Below are 18,754 nucleotides of genomic sequence, written 5' to 3'. Positions count from 1 at the left end.
ATTCTCTCTATTTATTTGCTAAAGATATTATCAAATCTTCTATTTCCCCCCCTAAACCCCCCCCCCCCAAACCCATTTTTTTTTCTCTGGTTGCCCTCGCAAGCGTGACTTCAAACAATCTGTGTAGCCAATATTTAAGTTGCAAGTTATTATAGTTCGAATATTTTATTTTAACACCGCCGGAGTATAAAAGTTAAACTCTCAAATAAAAGCAGTCTAAATGTAACCAGTTTGGCAAAATGGTTTTCCTATCAAGTCTCAACCAGCACCATGGGGCATGAGGTAAGAGTATTTCAAATAGAAGACTCGGTGCACTAAGCCCCCGCTATGTGCGGGGTCCGAAGAAAGACCGGGCTACGAGGGTCTATTGTACGCAACCTTACCCTACATTTCTGCAAGAGGCTGTTTTCACGGCTCAAAGCCGTAGGGGTTTAACATTTCTTTGACATGTCTATATTCATGTATATGTGCTTTATGAGTACATACAAGAACTAAGATACAATAGCAAACTGGACAGTATACATTAAAATGAGCATATAATGATCAAAGAAATGTAATTAAATGAGCCTTTCCTCAGCTTTATAGATACATGCCAAGGGGAAAACAATACAAAAAAAAAAAAAAAAAAAAAAAGCAAAATGATCACTCTTCGTCGTATTCAAGGCCTGGTATGTACTCCAAACTCACGTCGAATATTACTGGGCTATTAGGAGCCACTCTTGGCCTTCCAGGAGCCGATGTAAGACCTTTTGGAAACGCCAACTATTCAACAGAGATATATATAAGAGAGTTAGTATATAAAAGATCTTCATTAACCTGGACTATTTCAAGTCAATGGCCAAGAATGCTATGAAGTGTGAACGTCAAACAGATACAATGTAAGCTATTGCATATATGAAAGGTTCACCCCCAAAATAGTATTAGGCCATCTTCGAAAACATTGAATAGTTGATTATCAAGCAGAGAAAGTTAGAATAAAGTTCGTAATGTAAGAATGCAGATATAAACCAACTCATTGATGGTCACAAATAAACATACTAAGTATAGTTTTGAGAAACTTAAAGGCTTTGACGACTTGCAGGCAGTCGCATGTTTGTGTAAGAGACTAGAGATATAATTTCTCTTTCTTTTCTCAAATAAGAAATTTAAGTGCCTGCTAAACCTGTCAATCCCATAATATGCTTTTACCTCTGCTTGTTGGTTTGATAATTATTTTTTCTCATTAGAATGTTGTAATTTTTCCACTGACTGGATTTTGGGGGCAGGAGGGAGCTTATTATTCACTTGAAGAATCAGACTCCGAATAGCTGTCTGTAGATTGAGAAATTCAAAGGCAGAAAACTTACAGATCCAGGTATGTAGAGTCGACGTTTTCCTCCCACTTTCATGCTCAGGATCCCTTCATCTAGTCCTTTTATTACCTACTCTAGTCATCGAGATTCGTTAGTCATGTATGATGAGACATAGTTCGTTCAACCAAAATATAAAGCATTAGTATTACATATAGTTTGAAAGCTTGAAATCCATCTTGTGCAAAGTCTTTAACTCGGACTACTATCATTCTTTAGAAATAAAATTGTTAGGTGAAACAATTGTTATGTTTTTCCAATTAAATGACAGAAACTGTTTTCAGGAGAATTGCAGCTGCTGCACACAAAGCTGAAGTTCAGTACCTTCTAGACAACTTCGGCAGAAGTTAAAATACCAAAAGAGCTAAAAGTTGTAGCTGGACGAACAGTTGCTACTAAACAAAGTTTACATAATCTGTATGCTACTCTTCACCTCCTATTACTATTACTGCAGCCGTGAAATTGCAAATTTTCATGAACATTTACTAAATCTTACCTGGCCAGCACCCACACGAAAAATGTATAGTTGACCTTTCTCCAAAGAGCTGTTAATTCAAAATCAAGATGTGTTGTCAGAGTTAGATTTTTGGAGAAACACCGAATCATAGATCTCATCTATCCTAAATGCAGAATAAGGAATTAAAGCATGTTTTGAAGGAAAGGAGAAAAAGACTTCTAAAAAGAGAAATACAAAGTTCTTTTTATAGGTATGACATCAGGAGAAAAGGACAAGAATAACTTCTGAAGTTTAAGTCCTTATGTTTTTCTTCTGAGGATCTTTACTACACTATTTCGCTGCCCAACATAATCACCTTACTAAGAAAAAGCATAATCATTCATATGCTTCACTGGAAACAATTTCCAGATGTCCAGAAAAGAAAGTTGAAAGGCCTGTATATAATTTTGTAAAACGATAAGCAACCAATCAATATAGGATTAATGTAATGACCTGTCAAAAATTTGTCCCGAAGGAACCATGGCAACACAATTTGCAGCCACCTGTTATCATGACACAAAATTCGACTCATCAAAATAATCAATAGAATAAAATTTACATGAATCTCTCTCTCTCTCTCTCTCTTTCTCTTTCACTTTTCCCAATTTTGGCATGTTCTTTTCTCCTCAATACACTTCAAGTTATTCGATAAAGGACAACTTCGTCATTTGAGAAAATGAAGCAGCATAATGTAACTGGTTTTACCATTAATCGCCAAATGACTAAGATAACCAGCTAGTTTAGTGAAGAAGAAAGTTCATTGCATCATAATTCCTCTTTCTCTTTTACATAAGAATCCAAGTATCACACATCAACATGCATACCTGGAAACCGACAGGGGGACTAGGGCCTCCACCAACTTTGATGTCCTTGTACTGCAAGCCTGACTCGGTTGTTACCATAGGAACCTTCAATTATGAAAAGATTCTATTATTAGCAGATACCAACTAGAAACAATGTATCTCCGGTAAACATGATAGTAATGAAGCTATTTCAGTTCCATTGGTAGACCATTTTGCATTAGTTTGGCAGATGGCAAGCACTAGATGAATAAACAAAAGCCGTCATCATATCGAATTTTATAGCAAATTAGGGTGTATTCAATCATGATCCATGAGTAAGCTCAATCTTAAATTTATGGCTACAAGCATACATTAACTCTACTTATATTTTAGGTCAACATGTCATGCCTTTGTTAAAGTTTATACCTTGTCAATTTAAGGATAATTTGACAGAGAGGTGGCTGTTGCTAGTCTGTCTGGATTTAAGGGCGCAAATTCCTGGAAGGGAAATATATAAGGGATTTGCCACAGGAAAACATGTTTCCTTTTTGGGGGCTGTTCAGAACTAGTACTACCAAATAAACTGGTGTTAGGGAAATTGAATCCAGGCTAGCACTGGCAAAGAGGCGAGTACAGTTTCACTTGCTTGGTAACCTCTTTCCCGGTCAGAGATAGGAAAGAATCCAAAGCTTGCAAGAATGTTAGGCTTCGAACGCTGTTAGGACAGATAAATTGGAAAGCTAGGACGAAATAGCCTACCTTGAATACAGAATCAATTACCAGACGGAATTGCTGGACTTGCTGGCCCACTTGTACGTAATAGAATATAAATCAAGGCAAATTCCCCTGATGGGAGTGAACATAAGGATTCCCGACGAACGCATGCAATACATGGAAAGCTTACGGATGTAGTACTGGATGGCTTTAATAGCAGATAAACATATACAAATCAGCAAAAGTCAACTATTAACTATAAAGAGAGATGACATTTTCAGTTACATCTGTAATTTCCTTCAACAGATTCTTTGTTTATTTGTTCAAAACCGTCCTCAATTATATTACATACTTCTCATTTTAGGACATCCCAAAGTATTTGACATCATTCCACTCATAATATTATCTTATACAATTTTTACAACTTTCGAGAGTTTAAAGTCATTTAACTGTTCAAATGTTAAACTTCGATTATGATGCTTGCTCTGTTGGAGTAACTTTACGATCATTGTTTCAGCTCAAACTAAACTTCCTTTCTGCATGTCTGCCCCCACAAGGCACACATTTATAAGAGGTAAAATTCGATGGCATCGATCAAACGGGTGATTTTCTCCCCGGCTACGGATCTCATGCTATACCCCCATAAACTGAAAATCCATAACCCCATTTTCTATATAACATACATTTAGAAATTAGCATCTAAAATTACTCATTCACTCAAATGCCATTATATAAGTTATCATGGAAGGAGTAGAAAATTGACCAAACACTACTCCCTCCTTTCGATTTTATAAGTCTCTATTCCTTATTCTTCCGTCTCAAAACAAATGACACATTTTCATATTTGAAAATAATTAATATTAAACTTCTCATTTTTGCCTTAGTGACATGCTTTTAGCTGCATAAATCTCATAAAACATTTAAGCCCACAACTTCCACTATACCAATAAATTAAAGTGGATGGAGATTAAATAAATGGGAACAATATATTAATATTAGTAGAAATAAGAGGGAGATAAATAACCTCACCATACATTTTCAAGCTCTTTCTCACATGTAGCATCACACAATTTTGGTTTTTCCTCTGGTGGCAACCCAGCTGCCTCTGCATTAGAACCCACCAAGAAACTAGAAACACCACAAAACCCCATCCCAATTAATAAGTCTCTGCGCTTAGTTAAGTTGTACCCTTCTGCATCTTCAATAGTACCCTCCGAATTCACTTGTGCCCGCAATTGTAAACACCATTTCCTCCTAACCCCACTTTGAATTTGGCTCCTGCCAATTGTTTGATGATGATTCTTGGAACAACTTTTAGAAAAGACTGAACCTTTATATACAAGAAAATAATATCATAATGAGTTAAAAAAACTGGAAAAGCAAATGTGCTACAGAATTGAATTTTTTTTTCTTCAATTCAAAAAAAAAGAGATAAATTAATATTATGAAGTTTTTATGAAGCTTACCGAGTGGAAGTATAAGAGATGTTGAGGCCATAGTTGGGATAATCCGAGTTGGCCTTTCAGCAATCTGTTATCAGTTGCTAGTAAAGACAGAGAGTGAGTGGATAATGAAATAAAAGCGGAAAAATGATAAAAATGATTCCTTACGTTATTAATTATAGTTCCCTCAACTATATCCATTAGCATTTTAATCCCTTAAGTTTGCTAAATGTAAGCATATTTAGTCTTATCTAAGTCAACCATTTTATCAAACTATAGCCATTAAATTTAACGAGACTTGTGAATAAAAGATTTCACCTAAATTCAAAAATATGCAGCGCCAAAAACTACACCAAATATTAGAAAGAAACAAAATACAATGAAAATACACTAAAAATAAACCCAAAATAGTAGAAATTGGGCCTCTTACGACCCCATTAAATTCTTATTTGATAATTTTTGTTAAATTTAATAACTGAAGTTTATTAAGCTCCCGTTTAGTCATCAATTTTGGGAATTTTTTAATTTATTTTTGAAAACTGTGTTTGTTCATTGAATATGATCGGTTTTTGAATTATTTTTTTTGAAAAACTTCAAGTTCTCATCAGTTTTTGCGTGAAATTTTTTCCTACACTCACAAAATTTTAATTTTCTTTTTCAAATAAAATGCATGTCCAAATACAACTTTAACTTATAAGAATTATTTTTCAATACAACTTCAAAAACTCTTTTTCCAAGTTTCAACTAGATCTATGTCCAAACTCTAGTTAAATATTTGACGGTGACAAAATTTTACAAATTTAAAGGACCAAAAATCGCCCATGAAAATATTTAAGGAACTATTTTAGAGCGACCCGAAACATAAGGACCAATTTTGTAATTGTTCTTCGATCTTCCTTTTCAATTTTCCAATGAATAACGAAATCTGAGTACCTAAAGAAGAGTAAATACAGAGCGATCTGGGAAGAGTCGAAGCAAGAAAATGATAGGAGTAGGGAAGATGAAGCAGTACACAAATGTACTAGAAAGACCCCTCAGTAAGGGCAAACAAGAGGTAATTTCTTTCTCTTTTTAAGTTTACATCTTTATATCATTAATTAACTCAATTATATTCTCTATTAATCCATTAAGCAGTTCAAGGGAAAAAAAAAGAGGGTTCTTTTTTCATTATTGACCTTATTAACTTAGACCCATGTTACCAATTCCAAATGGGTTTCGACCCCTAATTCCTAAATCAGAGGCGGAGCTAGGATTTGAAGTTTATGGATTGGAGATTGTAATCCTTTTAAGTTACTGGTTTCTAAATTAGTATTTGTACATAATTAATGAATTTTTAAAAGATAAATATAAGGTTTGAATCAAAGCTGCTGGGTTCGGTAGAACGCGTAGCCGGCACCGTGGCTCCGCCCCTGTCCTAAACCCCTCCTAGCTAGAGGCAAGGGTGACGCTAGGGGGTGCAAGGTGTTCAGTGAATCCCTTCGTCGTAATATTATAATCTGCAAATAGGAAAAAATGAAGTTTTTATGCTTATTATATAAATTGTTGAATCCCCTTGGCATAAGGAAAAATTGTAGTGCAATGGCAAAGATGGTTCAAAAATTACTTTAGATCGCAGGTTAAAATCCAATTGCTACATTCTTGTATTTTTTTAATCCCCTTGTAAGAATTTCTGGCTTCGCTGCTGGGGAAAGATATACTTTGCAGGCTGGTGATTGAGTTCCTTTTGCAGGTCAGTTTGAGTGGTTTTGCTTTCTTGTTTTCGGAGCTTGTTCAGTACAATCAGACCCAAGTAGACAACATTACTGAATTAGAGCGAAGGTGACTTTTTATTTCTTATTACCCCATTTTCAAGATCTCTACTTTTTTGTTTATTTGCCCTTGTGTTGCTGAAATTAGAGGGAATATGACTTGTAAGTCTGTGAAACTTAGAGAACTACTAGTATTGGAATGGACCCGAATAACACAAAATGGTTATGGAGGATTCATACACTAATTATGTTGGAGTGCAGGCGTAGTTGATTGATTGTTTATCTATCTTTGTGTTGCTCTACATATGGAGATGCTCTTTCTGGTTCTTATTCAATTATTTCTTTTAAGTGGTTAAGAGTCTCTGCTATAGTGTCAATATGGAAAAACTAAGGCATCTCCACATTTTTAGTGTCAAATGAAAGGAAGGATTACCTTGAGGTGTGGATCCGCTATTTTAACTGCTTGTACGCTATGGTTGATACCCTTACATCCTTTTTTTAACCAAAGGATCAGTTGAAACCTTTCCTTATCAAAGGAATGAAATTGCTAGTCTTTTAAATAACGGTGGTGTCTAGGGCGCATAAGAGGTGTCTGGGCAAACTTATGCACCCCGAGACTATTCCTTCGCGTACCTGCTGCCTCCTACCATCTTAGGTATCAAGTAATTCTGCGCACCAAGACTTAGGCAGATTGAAAAAAATCATCTTGCATGTTTTTTTGTCTCTGGATTTGAACCTCGATCTCTATGGTTTTCACCCACTTCATTGATCACTTGGCTATACACTTAAGTGCAAAATTTTTATTTTTGTGGACACCTCGTACTTGCACATGGAAATGGTCAGGATTTATACTTGACGAATGATCTGATCATTTAGTGCTAAAAAGGAATTAAGAAAGGAGGTCGAATATCAGTCTAATTGTTGAAGTACCAAATGATAAGAAGAATCTTCCAGGAACTTGAGCTTTAATTTTTCTGCCCTTTTAAGTTTGAAATAGTTTTTGTAGTAAAAATTTTTCATCGCCAGAAATTTCTTACTGTATTTGTGAACGCATTCTTGTGGATGGTTATGATTTTCTGGAAATAGGTTAGAGGATGCTGGATATGCTGTTGGAGCACGGATTTTGGAACTCCTTTGCCATAGGGAAAAGGTACAACTTCAATTGCAATTTCCACCCTAATGTTTTGCTTTTAACTTCTCCACTTAGAGCTACTCCATGTTTAGATGCTAGGTATCCGTTATCAAACCAGTAAACCTCGACTAACAGATAATTATCTGGGCCAGTTATTTCCATTTAATATGTGTCCATTACATGGATAAACATGCATATTTACTTACAGTAATGATGAACATAATCATGTTTATGACTTGAACTTGTTCCTTAATCCTGATATGCGAAGACATGTTTTTCGACCATTATCATTTGATTTTGACACTTTAGACGGGGAAACTCTTAGAGGAGAATATGACCTGTTCACATAGCCACATCCTTATCCTAACTCATTCCCCAATAAAAAGTTCAGAATTTTGACAAAATTAAGAATAGACTGGGAGAGGAGCTAGCTCTATTGCTGCTCTCAGTGCTGCTTTACTAGGTAAAGCATGCAGTATTACATAAAATCAGATAAAGTTACTTTCTAATGTTTGAGCAAGCAAATTATGATGGTCATATGTAGTACTAGTTAACAGGCTTTTATTTTCAAAGTGGACACAGCAATTGTTCTAAAATCTTCATTATGCTGCAGGGAAACAGAAGGGAGACACGACTACTGGGTATACTATCGTTTGTGCACAGCACAGTGTGGAAGGTTTTGTTTGGGAAGGTTAACTTCTTTTTCTTCTTTCTGTCTTCCCCATTTTTGCTTAAACACCGTTCCCTCTCTTTTTGAATTTACTAATTTTAACTTCTTAATAAGGAAGCATAATGGAGTTGGTATTTGATCTTAGTTGTTTTCCAGTGACCTTAAATTAGTAGCCTTTTTCGGGCTGCATATTTATCATTTGTGAAAATGTGGTTGGAGCTATGGTTCACTAGTTTATGGAGCAATCACAGCTCTATGTCATTCTTGCCGGAAATGGCTGCTTCTCGATACGTTAACCTTTTGTACTAGAAAATAGGGAAGGGAATGGAAGGTTTTTAAACTTTCTGTTGTTATTCTTGGTTAGAGCAAAATTACTTCCCCTTTGGACCCATTTAGGAAAACATTTTCCTTTCTTCTGCAGATCTATAAATTAATCAGGGAATGGGAATACTTTGAATCCATTATCCCATGGATGAAGAATTCTTTTTTAAAAAGGTCCCATGGATGAAGCTCTCTCAAGATAAAAATTAAAAAACAAGAAAAACTAGAGGAATAGTGGATTCAAATTTCTAGCTCACTTTGTTCTGTCTCCAGTCCATACTAGAATGTCGAAAACAAGTCTGCCCCTCACAGGGGCTTAAGGTTAGGATATCTCAACTATTCTGGGAGTCAAGGATTTGATGGGAATTCTTAGTTGAAGAGAGGCAGATTGGTGTGAACAAACACAAATTAATTGAACAAATGGTGCTTCTTGTACTTGTTTTTACTATTCAGTCAAGGGAACAACCAGAATTTACCTAATAAAAAAAGGAACAGAACTGATTTTATTTGAGTGCTCCTCCAGTTTCACCTTTTGTTTTCCTTTTACTTTCTTTACCTCATTTGGAGCTTATCTACTTTCATTTCTCCTTCATTTTGCACCTTCTGTTTTCCCTTTTACTTTCTTGTGCCTAGTTTATTTCCCATTTTACTTCAGTTAGTTTTTTTCCCTTTTTACTTCTGTCTTTTCGTTAAGTGAATTCATAGTCTTCTTGCAAGGTAATCTTACACCCCACCGAAATTTGTATCCAAATTTTCTTTTCAGCATCTTCTCAATTGTTTCGTCAATGGCATGCTCTTTTTGATTGAGTAGCGTCGAGCTCGTCTAGCCTTATTTTGCCCTCAGTGTCCACGTTACTCTACTGATGAATTTGTTGGAGGGTTGAATTAGTTGAAACATTTTAGCTTTTGTCTACTAGGTTGCTGACTCACTTGAGAAAGGAACTGAACATGAAGATGAATACATGATTAGTGAGAAGGAGCTCCTTGTCAACAGGTGATTTTTATTGAACCCAATATAAATGTTTCGCATTGTCTATTTGCTGGACTAACCCTTACATATTTCATTTTTGGGTACTATGCATTTTAGATTCATTTCTATTCCAAAAGACATGGGTGCATTCAATTGTGGAGCTTTTGTTGCGGGTATTGTAAGGGTAAGAACATTATTGGTTTTGCTTCATCTACCATTCCTGGGTGCTGTTATTTATTTGCTTTTTCTTCTTGAAGGGAGTTCTGGAAAATGCAGGTTTCCCAGCAGTTGTGACAGCTCATTTCGTCCCTGTGGAGGGGCAGCAACGACCACGGACAACAATTTTGATTAAATTTGCTGAAGAGGTAAACCAGCAATGCAATTAAACTACTACTCCGTTTCATATTATATTATATTATATGAACCTTTTTGACTGGGCATCGAGTTTAAGAAGGAAAAGAAAGACTTTGAAACTTGTAGTTTAAAACATGTCATGACATTGTGTGGCTATAAAAATCATGTCATTAAGGGTAAACTAGGAAGTGTAGATTCATCATTCCTTCTGGACGAACGAAAATAGTGTCACATAAATTCTAATGGTAGATTGTTAGTCATTTCAGCATGAAGTCAAGGTTAGATCAGTTGTGAAATGGCCATATGCCATGGTAACGTAAGAATGAAGTTGTGGACTCCCATTTTTCCTTCACACCCCCCCTACCCCCCCCCCCCCCAAAAAAAAAAAAAGGAGAGAAAAGAATAGAAAGAAAAGTAGGATTACCACAGTGCACATAAGATAGAAAGAAAAGTAGGATTACCACAGTGCACCGAGTAAACTTATCTTTGACATTTGCCTTTTTTGATGAGATTCTTGGAAAAGCTTCGGCGCGCTTCAACACTGATGCTACTGCTTGTACAGGTACTAAGAAGGGAAGCAAGACTAGGTTGATGTTTATTTGTCATCATATTTGGTGCAAAATTTCTCGAACGATATTATGATGAGATGACAAATGAAAATTCCTAAGAGGATCCAATGCCATTTTGTGGCATTATTTGCCATAGTGGATTTGCTTGACACATTCTGAGGGTCACAGCAAGCATTTTTCTTTTTGGTGTAAAATATTGCAATTTGAACTGTGGTTTCTGGAAATTATTATACATGTTGACGAGTTGTTGTGCAAAATTATTTTGGCTTAATTCGAGTTGGAGAGGTCACTGTTGTTTTAGCTTTGTACATATTTTCAAATATTGTCTGGAAAAATTTATTTTGCTACATTATCACCTATCAACTTTCAAGCAATTACGCACCAAGGGTGTGGCCTACTGGTCAATGAAGTGAGTTGAGAACCATGAGGTCTCAGGTTTAATTCTGCAAATATTCTAGGTTGTTTTCCAATCTATCTAGCCTTGGTGAACATAGTTACCCGGTGTCTGTGTTGGTGGAAGTAGCAAATACCTGTGAAATTAGTCGAGGTGCGTGCAAACTGTTTCGGGAAAATCTATTCATTACCGTTTTAGAATGGATGAATTAAGTAGAAGGATTTTTGTGGCCTCTTCTTTGAGGTTAGGTTAGTCACCGCCAAAGGTTATGGTGGGATGGTGTATCTCCTTATCCTTAACTAGAGGTATCAGTTCGAGCCCTCAAAATGAAGTCACCTTTGGTGGGAAGTGTTTTTTCCCCAAGTAAAAGAAGGATTATGACTCACAAAGAAGTAACAATAAAAAGCATGCTTTATTGGAGATAAGGGAAACCAATGCAAAACTAATAGGCCAAATACATGTCAGCCCATTAAACTTGGCCCAATTTTTTATTTTGGCACTTTAACTCAGCCTTGTTCCATTTTGGCCCTCCAACCCCATTTCTTTTGTTCCACTTTGACACAAAAGCTGACAAGATTCCATGTGTGATTTGTCTCACCCTTGTAGGCGCGTAAGAGCCATTTTTTAAGCCAAATTTCATACTCCCAACGTAGAGGCGGATCCAGAATTTAAATTCTATGGATTCAATTTTAATGTTTTTAACATTGAACCCATTATATTTTTAAAGATGGGTTTATATCTATTTTTTTTACTATTTTAATGAATTTTTACATACAATTTTTTACTCCGCGTCGAAAGTTATGGATTCAGTTGAAACCGTAGTTATTACTGAAAATATATTAAAAAAATATTTTTTCCCCGGGATGTGGGCAGGAAAAACGGAAAAAATAATAATTTGAAATTACAAAAAAAAAGTAAAAAAAAATGCGGGGGTGGGCAGTGGAGTGGGAGTGGGGGCTGGGTATTTGCACACGCTGCATTTTTACCTGGGAGAAAATTTTTTGTGTTAAAGTGGAACAAAAGAAATGGAGTTGGAGGGCCAAAATGGTACAAGGATGAGTTAAAGTGCTAAAATGAAAAAGGAATTTTTACATTCCTATGCCATATAGAAAACTATATTACCCTCAATGTTTAAGGTTTGATATAATTACATTTAGTATACCTAATTACCAATTATATACCATTAGTGGTTTTTAAGGGTATTAATTACACTCCTAATTTAATGGTACTGTATATTCCTTCTAATATCACTCCCCCCACGTTCCTCTCTCCAATTCCCACACATTCACCCACGTTTCTTCCCTCCCACACCCACGATTGTTGTATCCAAATCCCATTATTTCTTCCATAGCCAAGGCACTGTCGGCACCTCTGCAATCTTGTCCCAATGTTTTTGTGCCCAAGGAAGATGAGCACAAGCCTGGTCGATTTGATGGTTATGATTTCGGGTTCCTTCACATTAAGGTTTATCTCCTAGAGTTTGATTCTCAATATGTTCTGAGCTCGAAAAGATCTTTTTATCTTTTTCTTTTGATGCTTCAATTGTTGGGAAAAGTCAATTTTCTTGTAACACTTCATGGGAGGATTTTGCTTAGGAAGATCTTTCCTTTCATCATGTTTTTATGGATTCCATATTTAGCATAGCAGTTTCGTAGGGAGTAACAAGAGCATATAGGAGAATCACAGAATTGTAGCATAATTGAGGTTTTCGACATAATTAAGTTTTTTACAGAAGATTTGTAGAAGTTTTAATCGTTTTTGATTTGTGAAAATAGAAAACAAAGCATCTATAATCAGAATACAAATAATCTACAATTTATCTACAAAATATCTACAATCTGGGTACATTGAATTTTAATATCCCAATTCCCATTCAATTGTAGAATAATCGGGATTTTCGACATAATTGTGTTTTTTTTTTCAGAAGATTTGTAGAAGTTTTAGTCATTTTTGATTTGTGAAAACAGAAAACAAAGCATCTACAATCAGAATACAAATAATCTACAATTTATCTACAAAATATCTACAAACTAAGTACATTCAATTTTAATATCCCAATTCCCATTCAATTGTAGCATAATTGGGATTTTCGACATAATTGCGTTTTTTGCAGAAGATTTGTAGAAGTTTTAGTCATTTTTAATTTGTGAAAAACAGAAAACAAAGCATCTACAATCAGAAGACAAATAATCTATAATTTATCTACAAAATATCTACAAACAGGGTACATTGAATTTTAATATCCCAATTCCCATTCAATTGTAGCATAATTGGGATTTTTGACATAATTGCGTTTTTTCAGAAGATTTGTAGAAGTTTTAATCGTTTTTTATTTGTGAAAACAGAAAATAAAGCATCTACAATCAGAATACAAATAATCTACAATTTATCTACAAAATATCTACAAATTGGGTACATATTTGGACTCGACATGCTTCCCCTGAAATGTATGTTTCACATTTTAGATACATATTTTTGTCCAAAACAGTACTAAATCATCCACCTTTTTCTTACTAACACGCATCTGCAATATTGTTACGTTAGACGTAAGTGTTGACAGCCTAGAACAGCTTATATATTTTTAATTCTTTCAGTTGAGTTCCCAGTAATTAAATATTTTAAAAGATGAAATCGAATCCATTAAAACTAGACAACTAATTAAGGAATTCCCAATATTAGTGCGCCTAAATAAGGACGTCTACAACTACAATGATTTCTTATTTAATGAAATATCTAAAAGAATATTTACTTCTCCAATTTTAGCACGCCTAAATAAGGAAGCCTACAACTACAATGATTCCTTATTTAATGAATTGTCTATTTTTTATAGAAAAACTATTAACATGACGGGTAATTTTCATACTATGAACATATTTGGTAATATAGTTTCCTATATGGTATAGGAACGAAAATTTCCCAATGAAAAATTGGGCCAAATTTAATGGTCTGTATATGTATTTGGCCAAATTAATATGATGAAAATGACATATAGCATCCAAAATATGGAACAGAGAAACATCATCATCAGTTGGAATTGGATGAGGACTGTCACACCTCCTTTTTCCACACCCGAGAGGGTACAAGGGAGTTTTTTCCAATTAAAGGACAATCGAAACGGGATTGATTTATTTATTTCAGAGTCGCCACTTGGGAGGTTTAGGGTGTCCCAAGTCACCAATTTTAATCCCGAATCGAGGAAAAGAATGACTCCATATTACAGTCTGCGTACCAGAAATCCGGATAAGGAATTCTGTTAACCCGGGAGAAGGTGTTAGGCATTCCCGAGTTCCGTGGTTCTAGCACGGTCGCTCAACTGTTATATTCGGCTTGATTATCTGATTTTATACAAATATGAACTTATGTGCCAATTTTATCTTTTAACCGCTTTTATCATTTAATGTTATTTTTATCAAGAATTGCAACATCGTGGAAAACACACCTCGAACCACGTTACAATCAATGTACCCGTGGTTAGAGCTACGTTTCAACTCTGTTGAGATTGAGATTTGGATCACATAAATGTGCACCCGAGTTTAGGAAGATAACGTTATTAAATACGCGTCTAAAGCAACTAGTGTATTGTTATGTTGGGAAAATGCCGTGAAATTCGCTAAACGGCCTGTCCCGAATTCTAAGTATTTAATATATACATTTAGAGGGCCCCACAGCTTGTGCATTTTTGTTTGTCGAGGCTCGTCTCATTCATTATTTTTTTTAAAAGGAATTTGCAACGTCATGGAAATACATCTCAAACCACGTCACAATCAATGCACCCGTGATTAGAGGCACATTTCGACTCCGTTGAGATTTGGATTTGGGTCACATAAATGTGCACCCGAGTTTAGGGAGATAACATTGTTAAAGGCGCGTCCTAAAGAGACTAACGTATTGTTATTTTAGGAAGAGGCCGTGAACGTTCATTAAACGGCCGAATCCAAAGTCTAGTCAATGGTTATGTATTTTATTGAGGGCCCCGGCGATGTGTGATTTATTTAGCGAGGCTCGTCTCATTTTTATTTTTAAAAGGATATCCTATAGCGGCTATGTTTTCTTGTCACATTTGTCTCTACTAATTGAAAATCAAATGATCCTACTCAATTATGCTTGCAGGTTATTTATAACGGAATTCCGAAGGCCTTGGCAGAATAAGAAAACATGGTCACGCACATGGGCAGTTAATCGAACGTTATGGGCCCGAACCCCGCTTATGCAGGATAGGCCAAGCTTGGGCCACGACTTTTCCGATGAAAGCCTACTTAGCGTTTCGGCTTGGGCCCGACCTTCGTGAGGTTGAGACTGTAACTTTGTGTTCTTTATTCTGAAGATGGGGTTTGTTCGTTGTAACAGGGTAGGCTATTAAAAAAAAATTAACTAACCATGGATAGTTTCACATTTTGACATGCATTAAAGGACATGCTAATCACAAACATAGCTAACTATCAAAACATAGCCTACTACATTGTCAATCATGTTATCTATCAGCCTATACACACAATATGACATTAAATTACCCCCACATTTACATTCACTGTGGGGAAGGCTAATTCCAGTATCCAGGCAAAAAAACGTAAACCATTATACATTGCATGATATTTAATGTAACAGACTATGTGTAAAATAACATCTTCAACTCTTCTCTTTTGCATTCGTGCTCAACTTTCAAGTTACATGGACAGTATTAATTGTGTACCTGGTTGGGAAGACAAAAGAAGAAGGAAAAGATCAGCTGAGTAGTACACAACAAACACAGCAGCAGCAGATAAACAGCAACAACCCAGCAACAAACAACCAGCCACAATGATGAAGTTCACAAGTGGTCGAGCAACAAACAAATAATCCCAGAAACAGGATAGTAAAAACCAGCCGAGAAAGAAACCAGAATGTTCTATGCAATAGCAACAGAAATTCAATAACCACCAAAGCTCAGCAAATAACCAACACAGCTTCGACAATCAGTGAGACCAAAACTCAATCCACAACATACAGAAGTTCAGAATAGTAGCAATCATAGCAGAAAACAAACAGACTTCTCCTAATGGAACAGTAACAGCCCCAGTTAGAATAACTGACTAGGCCAGGACAGCTTAACCAACTTAATTCCTTGTGCAGTTTTGGACAGTGTTTAGTTAAAGTGTTCTGAAAATTTCTTTCTGTTTCTTTCTTTTTCTGAAGACTCAAAAGTCCAGCCCCTTTTAAGTTCTGAAACAGCTTCTTTATAAGCCAACAACCCAGTGCAGTTAAGCTGCCTGGATTCTGCCAATTGCAACCTGCCCACACCCCTTAGCTTCCCATGCCTAGAGGCATTTTTCTTGGTAAACTTAATCAGCCCCACATGCTTTGTCCTATTGCTTTAATCAAGAGTTATGGGTTTAAAGTATTCATTTAATTCCCATGCTCTTGTGTTTTGTTCCCCATTAATAATATTTTAATTGACACTTGACAGCTTCTTCTAATCCTGAACACTTAGTCAGATTTTCCAGTTCGAATCCCCCCTCCCACAGCTAACAAACCAACCTATAATCAGTCTAAACAAGCCATCAACAAAATCAGCCAGTAACTGGCTGTGAAACTAACCTAAATCACTCAGTTAGGTCGTTTGTTATTTAATACTGTGAAACTAACGTCAAACATGTGACGAGTCGACTTTGCGAGTTATAACGTATACTAATTAGTCGCTGATCGACTGAACTCAAAACAGAACAAATGAGTGACTCAGGCATTTTTCCGGACAATGATGGAACTTTACGACACTTAATTATTTGACGACGTTACTCAAATCGACTATACGAACTAATATACGTAACAATTATTCGACGAACAACACAGACTAAACAAGGCACCAACTTATTTCCACACTCGGGGAATTTAACACGGAGTTTATGAAACTTAACTGGTTGACAACATCAGTCGAAGCGAAAAAACATCTTATAACACTTATTTAACACTTAAGAAAAGGAATCGACCAAACAAAAGGGTCTTTTGAAGATGGGGGAGAACTGATGGAAAATAATCAAAGGATTCAGAACAAATATACGAACATATGCACAAACAAAAGGAAAGAAAAGAAGATTACACCGGGAACTTACCTCAACGCGAGACAGGTTTGTTTTTTAGGGTTCTTGAACTCGGATTTGGGGTTCGACAAGTTCTGCTTGCATTTGACCGGAACCAAAGCTGATTAAGGCCTGAGGGACGTTAGGGGAGTGACTAGGGTGAATATGGGGTGGTTTGGTGTAGATCTAGGTTTGGTCTCGGATCTTCGAATGAAGATTCGAGACGTTCGGGGAAGATTCGAGGTAAGCTGAGTGTGGATTTGGAGAGGGGGGTCATGGTGGTTCAGGGGTGTTAGACTCATGGCCAACGGCACCGTTGCCGCCGGCTTTCAGGCGAAGGGGTAGGGTGGCGGCTAGGGTTTGGGTGTTAGGGTTGGTCAGGGAGACGATGAAGCCGGGGGGGTGTTTTGGATAGGGGGAGGGGTAACCAAGTTGGGCTTTATATATGATTTTGTGGTTTAGATCCTGGCCGTCGGATCATGTGAGATCAAGGGCCAGGATCTACTCATTGAAGAGAGACGACGTCGTTCGGGGGCTGATAGTGGGTTGAGACCGGGTAGGGGATTGGATCGGGTCAAATTTGATGGGCCTAGGGGAGGGCCTGGATCTGTTGGATCAAGGGGTTGGACGGCTCAGATCAATTGCCTAAGACGGCGTCGTTTGGGTTAAATATGTGGCCTGATCGGGACCGTTCATTTGAATCAAATCAACGGCTCAGCACAGGGACGCTGATACGGCGTCGTTTGGGACGTACCCGGGCAGCTTATGTTTGGACTGGACCTGTGTCCTGGTTTTGGGCCTGATTTTAATTCATTTTTGGCCCAAACCAATTTCATTACTCTTTTCTTTTTGTTTTCTAATTTTAAAGAAAAATGAAATTAAAAACCATCATTAGTTTAATCACTTAACCCAATTATCACACACATATGAAAATATTTAAGTAGGTTAAATCACAACCTAGAATAAAAGATGCATATATATTTTTTGAATTTTCTTTTAATGACCGAATTATGGTTTAATTACACATGACATATATTTTGTATTTTGTTTGATAAGATTAAACGAAAAAAATGGACAGAACCACAAATGACTACCAACAAGTGTCACGTAAAAATCGAAAAATTGTACAACGAGGCCATTTGCCATTATTTTTTATTTCTTTTTGGAGTGATTGTCCGTGAAGCAAAAATCACGTGCTTACAGCTGCCCCTCTTTGCCCGAAGACACGAAGGGTTTTCGCGCAAAGATAAAGCGAGCGATTTTTGCTCGTCCGAGTACTCCGTGTGAAGCATTTTTTTTGAAAAAGATTTGACTGAACCTTTGCTTCAGAGGTTTCCTACATATCCTGGGCTGAACAGGAATCAGATCAATGTAGTTCGGGAAAATTCTGGTAGCTGGGACTACCGTGTGACTGTAGTGTTTGCCGCTGTTGTCTGCTGCTTATACGCTGCTGTAAGATGTTACCACTTACCGATCTCCTTGTTACATTGTTCTAAAAGGAAAAACAAGAAGCTAGGCTAGACTGTGGATCATAAGATCTCCTCTATCTTCAATTTGTTCTTGTCGCCTTGCTTTCTTGTCGGCTTGCGTTTTCCTCCGATGCTTTTATTTTGTGAACTTGTGGGATGGTACTGGCCTTTTGCTCTTGTGAGTACCAGTTTTCATCATTTTTCTTGGTCCTCTGGGGACATGGCCTTTTTCATTAAGCTTTTCAATGATTCCTTTGGTGGTACAACTTTCTTCATCAGATTTGTTATGCT

At 36.6% G+C, this 18,754-nt stretch overlaps 2 protein-coding genes across 2 annotated transcripts; one reads left to right on the top strand and one right to left on the bottom strand.

Moving 5' to 3' along the window:
• Window positions 1-437: 437 nt before the first annotated feature.
• LOC104240467 (peptidyl-prolyl cis-trans isomerase FKBP16-3, chloroplastic) lies at window positions 438-4,930 on the bottom strand. Its single transcript, XM_009795310.2, has 7 exons — window positions 4,808-4,930; window positions 4,376-4,671; window positions 2,670-2,753; window positions 2,299-2,348; window positions 1,846-1,894; window positions 1,347-1,421; window positions 438-762 (listed from the first exon to the last, which is right to left on the bottom strand). The coding sequence occupies exons 1-7, from the start codon at window positions 4,836-4,838 to the stop codon at window positions 643-645; spliced, it is 705 nt and encodes a 234-aa protein (XP_009793612.1). The 5' UTR covers window positions 4,839-4,930; the 3' UTR covers window positions 438-642.
• A 689-nt stretch (window positions 4,931-5,619) lies between these two features.
• Window positions 5,620-10,847, top strand: LOC104240465 (uncharacterized). Its single transcript, XM_009795309.2, has 8 exons — window positions 5,620-5,837; window positions 6,513-6,601; window positions 7,618-7,681; window positions 8,277-8,354; window positions 9,572-9,648; window positions 9,742-9,808; window positions 9,882-9,989; window positions 10,541-10,847. The coding sequence occupies exons 1-8, from the start codon at window positions 5,766-5,768 to the stop codon at window positions 10,568-10,570; spliced, it is 585 nt and encodes a 194-aa protein (XP_009793611.1). The 5' UTR covers window positions 5,620-5,765; the 3' UTR covers window positions 10,571-10,847.
• Window positions 10,848-18,754: the final 7,907 nt, after the last annotated feature.

Source organism: Nicotiana sylvestris, chromosome 4 (assembly GCF_000393655.2).
Source record: "Nicotiana sylvestris chromosome 4, ASM39365v2, whole genome shotgun sequence".
Classification (NCBI taxonomy): Eukaryota; Viridiplantae; Streptophyta; class Magnoliopsida; order Solanales; family Solanaceae; genus Nicotiana; species Nicotiana sylvestris.
This window is presented reverse-complemented; position numbering and strand designations above follow the sequence as displayed.

Excerpts from the sequence above, each read along its gene's own strand:
- LOC104240467 (XM_009795310.2), bottom strand. The coding sequence starts at position 4,838 with ATGGCCTCAACATCTCTTATACTTCCACTCG. Across the intron at positions 1,895-2,298 it reads TCGGGACAAATTTTTGACAG|CTCTTTGGAGAAAGGTCAAC; the intron begins GTCATTACATTA and ends TTGAATTAACAG. Across the intron at positions 763-1,346 it reads GACTCTACATACCTGGATCT|TTGGCGTTTCCAAAAGGTCT; the intron begins GTAAGTTTTCTG and ends TCTGTTGAATAG.
- LOC104240465 (XM_009795309.2), top strand. The coding sequence starts at position 5,766 with ATGATAGGAGTAGGGAAGATGAAGCAGTACACAAATGTACTAGAAAGA. Across the intron at positions 6,602-7,617 it reads ATTACTGAATTAGAGCGAAG|GTTAGAGGATGCTGGATATG; the intron begins GTGACTTTTTAT and ends TTCTGGAAATAG. Across the intron at positions 7,682-8,276 it reads TCCTTTGCCATAGGGAAAAG|GGAAACAGAAGGGAGACACG; the intron begins GTACAACTTCAA and ends ATTATGCTGCAG.